This window comes from Corylus avellana, chromosome ca3, assembly GCF_901000735.1.
Source record: "Corylus avellana chromosome ca3, CavTom2PMs-1.0".
NCBI classification, from domain to species: Eukaryota; Viridiplantae; Streptophyta; class Magnoliopsida; order Fagales; family Betulaceae; genus Corylus; species Corylus avellana.
In genome coordinates this window covers 9,121,722-9,130,732 of record NC_081543.1, presented here as the reverse complement: position 1 = coordinate 9,130,732, position 9,011 = coordinate 9,121,722, and the positions used below count along the sequence as shown (strand labels likewise).

The 9,011-nt window shown below is 32.8% G+C and overlaps 1 protein-coding gene and 1 long non-coding RNA gene across 2 annotated transcripts; one reads left to right on the top strand and one right to left on the bottom strand.

Moving 5' to 3' along the window:
* Window positions 1-256, bottom strand: LOC132173403 (uncharacterized; the record flags this gene model as incomplete). The annotated part of the gene is given in 1 exon segment (XM_059584898.1): window positions 1-256. A coding segment is annotated over 1 exon segment (256 nt), but the record flags the coding sequence as incomplete, so codon positions are not given.
* On the top strand, window positions 194-2,721 carry LOC132173404 (uncharacterized). Its single transcript, XR_009439319.1, has 2 exons — window positions 194-284; window positions 2,400-2,721. It is a non-coding gene; the product is annotated as an uncharacterized LOC132173404 (long non-coding RNA).
* Window positions 2,722-9,011: the final 6,290 nt, after the last annotated feature.

The following is a 9,011-nucleotide window of genomic DNA, read 5'->3' as shown; positions in this document are numbered from 1 at the left end:
CATCGTATGCAGTTTGGTATGGCCTTTTCTGCTCAAACTTTCCTTCAGCCCATTCCTTCCTCGAACCTACGCCGGCGTCGTCGATGCATCCAGGCTCTTCTTCTTTCAGTTGGGTCAGATTGCGTTTGGATCGGCTGATCAGTCGGCTTTTGGCGGCGGCTCCAGACTGGAGCGAGCTCTTCGGCTCGTTTACCGGAGGGGGAGCCATGCAAGCCGGCCACAGGCTCCACAGATAGAGGATGATGATAGCTTGCATGCCCTCACCATGATTGTGCTTTAATTAAGTACGAATTATTCTATCCCATTTTTCTTTCTTTCTTTTCTTTTTAAATAATGTCTTTTTTCATGATTCATGATCATCATCCAATTGGTGTATGTTGGTGGATGTATTTTAGTTGAGATGGGCATGCGGTGCAGCTGATCTATCTATTTGCCTGTGTTTGACCTCTAGGTCTACCAGAAAGAATTAATGGACCATTTTGATCAATGTACTAGTTCTGCCAAAGTTGTAAGAGAAGTAAAAGCAAATTAAAAGCAGTATATATGCTTTGTTGTTTTTTAGCCACCACAGTACTTGTTAATTTTGGAAGATCTAGAAAATTGGTATAATCCAAAACCTTTTTTCTTTAGTTATTGTTCTTTTATTAACCTTAATTTGTTTAAATACATTAATTGTTTGATCTTTTAAAGCATGGGTTTTAGACTGGAAAAAAACATAATCTGTGATTATTGAAGTGGTGTACTATTGCTAAGAGGGATAAAAACAAAAGGCAGTACTTTATTGCTTTTTAGCTAGAAACAGTTGTCAATGAGCTTGGTAGCTAGTTCTAGAAGATCTAGAAAATTGGTATAACCCAAAATTAAACCTTATTATTTAGTTATTTTCATTTCATTAACTTCAATTTGTTTAAATACATTGTGATCATTTAAAGTGTGTGAAACACCCTGGGTTTATATATTGGGAAGATAAACTTAATACCAACTCAAGAAAATACGTTGATCTATCAATTCAAAAGAATTAGTTAATTTGAAGTTTTCCTATAATTTTTTATAAAGTTCATGTTTAACTTAGTAACTAAATAGTATGAGACTTAACTTATAAACCACATACTTTATGTGGGTTACTCCTTATCTTCTCAATATGAGATCGGAGTGTTACAGTGTTGGTCTAACCGTCTAGGTTGGGGTTGTTTTCAGAAGAAATGATACGTGATTTCATGTGTTGTTATTTGTTTTCAAAAGAAAGGATTTATAATTTTATGTGTTGTTATGTGTGGTTATGTTTTGTGGATTGATTTTGCAAGCACGAGTTTGAATCAATGTTTTATACAGTCTCACACACAATCTTTTGTATGATGTTTTTTTTTTTTTTTGAGCCTTCATTGGTAATAAAGGTAATACCTTTACTAGTTTTGTATTAAATGTGAAACTTTTAATACCTATGTGTTTTAGATTTGTTAACTGCATGTTTTTGGAGCTTTAGAACTCTCTAGCACGAGTAGTTTTGGTTAGATTGAGTGCTAGACACTTAGAATTAAAGACCTAAAATGGGTTATGGAATAGGCCCTGATTGATTATTTGAGGATTGTGATCCATCACTACTCAATAGTGATCCATCACTCCTGCAATGTGATCAATCATTGTAGACCAGAATGCTCAAATTAGGGTTTTTTTTAGTGTGTTTTAGGGAGACTACTTCATGATCAAATGCTTATATATAATTTTCTTAAAATGAAGAATACTTGCATCTTATGACATGATCATGGCTCGTGGGCTACTATTATATGGGTTTAACCCTATGGTCACATAAGTTAGTATTTATATTTGGCCTTGGATCCAATAATTGTTTTGTGACGGGCACACCATATACAGATGGGATCACTGGTCACAGTTACGGCTTTACTTGTAGCATTAGCCACCCGAAGTTGAAATCGGTCGGGCTGCTAATAAAAAACGATATGCAAAAATATTCAGAGCACTGATATTGTACTATGGGTCCCTCTAAATAGCGCCAACTCTACCAAGAATAGGTTAAGGGGATGAATATACTATATATACGAAGGAAAGCTATCATTAATGTTAATATATATATATATAATCTATTGCATTCAAATATATGCGACCTGCTATGGTATTATGCCACTATACTACAAAATAAACTTTATTTTTCCTTAACGACATAATAACGGGAGCTACACATACTTTTAAGAAAAATCCACGTTTAATATTCATAGGGTATGAAAATTGTTATTTAAGCTCATTACATTGGTTAGGTCATAGGGTATGAAAATTGTTATTTAAGCTCATTACATTGGTTAGGTTCATATTAGTATACTTACCAAGCCGTGGACTTACGTAGTAACTTTTTTCTACCTGCCAAACACTTTAATGTTTTGCAGATTAGCAGGTTGTCAGGCTGTAGAGTGAAAAATTCGCTAAGATAAAGATTCCGAGTGAATGGCTTACAACGTCAGGTTTGCTTAGTTAGTATTTAATTATTAATGTTCTACGAAGGTCTATTTGGAAGCTCGAAATCTATAATGATGATGCATAATGTTATTTAGATCATATATATGTTAATAGTCTCAGATTATTCATTATGTTTCCGCAAATTCATACTCTGAGTAGTTAGGCGCATTTAGAGCAACATCATTGGTTAATTGGTCTGGTGGAAATTGCATGTAACACTCAACGTTAATCAAAGTTGATTGATTTAACTCATGGAATGTTACAGTTATGTTAACAGGGCTCTTTGCTCTGAGAACCATTGGTAGTGGGACTAAGTTATTCCACTATAGACTCTCTTTGCGGAGTGTGTGATCCCTAAGTCTTATTCCTTATGAAATAAGGCTGTGAGGCAAAAAAGATAATTAATTGCCAGTTAATTAATTTTCTGAAATGTTATATTGCATCGCAAGGCATGTAGTTATAGGCTCATTGGACAACTCTAAAGCCCTTCGAGAAAATTGAAAATACAGTATAAGTTATAACTATACACAAAACAAATTCAATTAATGAATATGAAAGATTCATCAAAGTGCATTAATTTTTAACATTCCAAACTTAGTTGGCCAAGGTGATAGCATGAGGTAGGAGGCCTTCACGAGTGGCCTTATTCCTAGTCAACCAAACAAACCATATCGATGATGTTGACTAGAAAGATTTTGAAAAGATGAGGCCAAATTGAGTTTGATTTTAATAATCCAGCCGGTTGGATTATGATTTTAATCCAATATAAGAATGATTTGCCTGCAAAAGAGAGGATGTGTATTGGCCAGAAGGATTCCTGCTAGATGACAGGGGAAAATGGTAGGTCAAGAAGATATATGCTCCAATGATTTTGGGGAGGAATGGCAAAGAGGATAGTTAATTAGAATGTTCTTAGGGAGTACTATTGGTACTTTTTTCTTTTCTAATCAAATTAGGAAAGAGTTACAATAGAATCAAAACTTTGAAAAAGATGATACATTTTCAACAATAAACCCAAAACAAAAATAACAATGCAGAAGTACAACCGAAGAGTAGAAAATTAGTCAAACAAGTGACTTAAACATCTTTAAAGGGTATACATATGAACACAATTGGTTGCGAGGAATGTTCCCTAAGCTAGTGTTTGTTTTTGTTTTTGTTTGTTTTTTTATACAAGCCTTTTATAGTCTTGCATTCCTTGTTTGCTATTTGGATAACTTACAACAATCGCTAAACGTGGATTTAATATTATTAGTATGTCATGACTTACCAAAGAAAATAATATTAGTAGGTCATGAAATTAGGTGGATCATAAAAGATAATTAGATAAGACAAAGTTGGTATACGTTTTTATGCGTTAGTAGTAAATTTAGTTTAGTATTAGGGAATATAGATGGATTTCTGGAACATAAACGGCTTAAATGTCTGTGTCTCGGTTTTTGTCAATGAATTTGGGCTTGAGTGAAGTCCAAATTTAAAGGAAATTTCTTTCCATTATTAAAGGTTCCATGAACCAAACTTTGATCACCAATATGATTGTCTAAGAAAATAATAGGAACACTGACTTGTTTTTGTGTTGGCTAATTTATTTAGGAGGGAGTTTCCTTCCAACAGAGTCGGAGAAACTTCCAATCCAATCTATAAAAACTGTCGTCATGTGATGTTTAAGCAAGCATATGAGAATCATGTATTTTTTTTAATAGCATGTAAGAAGCACATGCCTTATAATATAAATTTTTCTCGCTCTTTTAATATTATTAAGAAAAATGTGTTTCTTACATGCTTAAGAAACATGTAATAGTTTTATATATAGGGTTAACAATTCGTGTTAACATGTTGAAGTTGGGTCGAGTCGACTCACTGGTCAACCCGAACACAATCTATTTAGTTAAACAAGCCAAACTCCTCAATCTTGACACAATTCATTTAAATTAGCGCCTTAGTGGAATATACGACATGATCCGCATAACCAATTTAATAAACATTGGGCTAAGCCAAACATGACCCATTTTACTTGTTTAGACTTGTAAATGAATTTAAATGGCAACAAATATATATATATATATATATATATATGAATTTTATGCATACAGTATGGTCACTTATGGATTAAGCGAGTTGACTCAAAATTGACCTGGCCTGTTTAATAAACAGTTAATTCGGGTCAATTAACTTAATTTGAGTCCCTTAATCTTCTAATTTTGTATTGAATTTTTTTTTTTTTTTGAGAAAAGCATAACATTTCATTCAATAATACCACGAGCATAACGTTCTTACATCACAGAGCAAAGCTCTAAAGCAATTATAGCATAAAGCTACAAGATTACTAGGTTTAGTATAAGATTTGAGACAAATCCGCTAACTCATAACTAAAATCAGATTTAGTATTAGATCTGTGACAGATAGACTCAACCAAATGCATGGATAGCAATTATTCCTCGACCATGAGAGCGGAAAGACTCTCATGCCGAAACTCTTCATCTTCGACCTGAAGGCCAAGATAATGATTACATCCACAACTCAAAGGTCTGGACCAAAACTAATTAACCCGAAGGCGACATAGATCGAGTGAGAGAGGAAAGAGCCTTATTACAAGCCTAACAAAACAGAGAAATTAAACAATACAGGGAAAAACCATATGCTAAAACACAAATACATCTTAAAGAAGCAACAAAACAGGAAAATAAAACAAGAAAAGAAGCAGCACACTCCGATCACGCACACGCCGGGAACCAAAAATCGAAGGGGCGTTGGAAGCTCATCATGGCAGGGACTCGTCAAAAGGCCCAACAGTGGACGGTGGGCGGCAAACGGGCGCAAAGAAGACCGGCAAAGCAGGACCCGTGCAGGCTGGAAACGCAAGGGGTGTGGGAGCTCGACGCGGTGGGAACGCATGAAAGAAAACCCTAATAGCAGGCAGCGAAGCGGCGACACAGGTCGGCGGCAACCACAAACAAAATCCGAATTCACAAAGAGCCAAAACAAGGCCAAGGTATTAAATTTTTGTTGAATTTATAGATAATGTCAAAAATTGTCCATCGATTAAAAAAAAATCATCCAAGCCATTTGCAAGCTGGGGTATTATTTTGGGTACAGTCCAAACCCGCCGGCAGTCACGTCCTAATTAATTAAGCAGCACTAGCTGTCACTTGCAGTCTTTGGAACGACGCATGGAAATTGGCGTAATTAATTATCATATCACAAGCTTTAATTACCTTTAATTCTGCTTTACCCCTACACTAACCTCTTTCTCGAACTCTTAAAATTGAGATAAAAAATAATTTTTTATTTTAACAATTTTCTTTTTCTTTTTTAAAGTATTTATTTATATTTGACTCAGCCTTTTAATTAACTATTTACTTTTATTATTGCATTTAAAATATTCGTTTTTAATCTATTTTTAGTATTCTTAAAAAAAAAAAAAAAAGAAAAAAAAAGAATGAGATTATTTTTTATTTATTAGGTGCGTAGTTGGGGGGGCTCTTGGTACATCTGAATTGGATGAGCGATTAGCAAAAGGAGTTGACATGACGAACATTTTGTAAATCTTATTAATTAATACTCAATTTCAAAAGACAGATAATATATATTATAGGCTATAGATTGCACGCTGCTTCCTATCGTAAGCAAAAAGGATTTATTTAGATATATGTACGTTTCTTTCCAAATTTATTTATTTAAAAAAAAAAAAACAATATTTTTAAAAATCACTTTTTTTAAATTGTACATTTTAAAATTAATATTTTTAAATCATAAACCCTAACAAACTATTTCAGCAATTTGAAAACACATATCGCATTTAAAAAAAAAAAAAAAATACACTTACAAATACAAACTATATATATATATATATATAATTTAAAAATTATATTTGTTTTATCTATAAAACCGCAATGACAATTATATTCTTTAGTTAAAAAAACTATAGTTTAGTCAGCAATGTCAATTTAAGATATTTATAAATGGCGCCGGCCAACCCTCCCAATCGATCTCCATCTTCATCCATATACTTGAAGGTTGGACTGGTGGTTGCAGAATCAGACGACAGACAAATCAATGTCGCAGTCCGATGTATATATATATATATACACATATACACTTAATGTAACTCATGTGCTTGACTTGTTGAACAACGTCCTTGAATCAAGTGATGACTTTTAAGAATTTACTGCTCCTGCCTTTGTTTCCGGATCTGTTTTTCTTCTTTTTTTTTTTTTTTTGGCTGTGATCTTCCTTATGATAATTGTCTCTTAACACCTTTGTTTTCAGAAAGAGATATATATATATATATGTATATATATATATATATATATAATCAATCGTTGTGTGTTTTATCTATTTAAAATTAGCTTTTACTGAGATAAAAATTGGCTTTTAGACAAAGATTTTCTTCCAATCGAGTCAAAGGAACTTCTTTCAATCCCATATATAAAAATACTATGTGTTATTTTTGCATGTAAAAGATACATATTTTTTTTAAAATAGTAAGGACAAAGTTAAAAAAACGTTTTTATTATAAAAAAAAAGTCACTCTTTCAATTTTGTCCTTACTATTTAACCACATGAAAAATAGACATGATATTTTTATAAAGTGTGTTGAAGAAAGTCCATTTAATCTAGTTTAAATGAAAACTCTGTCTGAGACTTGAGAGAAGCGAGAAGCAACCCCATGGAGTCTCTTATAAAAAGGGGTACACATCTTCAAGTATGCACATTCTCTATCTCCCTATCTCTCGATTCAATTCTCTCACTGAAATACCTTACTGATTTAAGCATCAAAAGCTCCCACAAACCCTTGTAGGCCAATAGCTTTTCATGACTTTTTCTGTACCGACCATCCAAAAATATGTTTCAAAACACCTTCGACTAGATTCTTGTTATTCTACAATCCAAGAATGAAAAGAATACATTAGGACAAAAAGTTTGGCATGACATGGTGCCACAATAACATTAAAATCGATTATAAATAGGATTTATTAAACCTTTTAGTAGTGTGTTGTTTACCCAACAATACAAAAATCATTAGTGACTAGAATACGTAATCCCATAAACTTATGGGACGGCAAGAATGATTTTAATTTTTTATTTATTTTGCTTTTTTCTTTTTATCTCTTTTCAATTTATAATTGATTAAAACTTTAATAAAATTACCAATGATAAGATGCAAGCAAGTACAAAAGTATATCCCAAAGGGACAGCACGATTCCTTTATTGCCTTGTTTTAGCAAAAGATAATGACAGTACGTTCGCGATGCTTCTTGGATTTCTTAAACCAGCGCGTGAAAGCACTCGCTTCCATTAATCTTTTCAGCTACGCCATACTGTTGTAGGGCCGTGTCTGACAAGTGCTTGGAAGCGAGTTGGTAACAAAGTTTACTCAACCTGTCCAACTCACTCGTATCCTTAACGCATCTCTCATCTTTATTGTATTTGAGAAGATTAGGCCATGATAAGTGATATTACTTGAAAAATCTATGAGAAAATCACCACTCACAAGCCAACAAACACACCCACCCAAAAATTTTTTTTAAAAAAAAAAATTCAAAAAGGAGACGAAGCATCATTCATGCCAAGTTGAGAAAGGGACTTTTTTTTTTTTTTTTGAAAAGCAATTGAGAAAGGGACTTGGGATGGTAATTTTGAATAGCAATATCTTATTTATCGTTATGAGTGAGGGATGGCTTGCATCACCCTTCTCATATTTCTTAATTGTGGTCTACTTCATCCATATACTAATTTAAAGACCAGAATTCACGGTAATTATTTGTTTAAATTACTAGTAATTTGGCTAGATATTGTAAAGAGTAGGTGGCTTGATAGCCTAAAAATATTTGGGCAACTGAGTTCCACATAGAGTCTCTCACAATAGATGATCAGGTAACTGTTGTGGATCCTCATCTCTAATTTATGACATTTGATTTATTTTTCACAAGTATAGAGGGCCGAATCCATAAATTTTTATTGGAAGGGAGCAAATCATAAATAAGAAATGTATTAAGATATGAGCCAAGTATGAATGAGAAATGTATTAAAATTGAAGACTAAATAAAATTAGTATCCATTCAGTACTAACAAAAAAATAATAATAATAATTGTCTTAATATATTTCAATTTATGTTGCTCCTAAATGTTATTGCTTATGTCTGATTTTTTTTTTTTTTTTTTTAATGACGAATTTGGGTTATTGCACATGATAGATCTGGATTGTTATATAAACCTTAGGTATAACTGTAGTGTCCCAGAATTTTCAAAGCTATTTAAATAGATTATTTTGATAATGATGTTATTTTAATATCCATTGTAGCTAAGGATTTTAATTCTTGGGAAATTTATGAGAGTGGTAATTATAGAATGGTAATTGGTGAAATAATAGGATAGTAAATGGTAGGTATAAGCATGGTAGAATAAGAAGGTAGAATAGTATAGGTAGAATGGTATAGGGTTGGTAGAATAGTATAGGGTTGGTAGAATAGTATAGGGTTGGTGAAATAGTAAAATGAGGGTATAATTGTAAATTGAAGATAGAATGAGGGTATAATTGT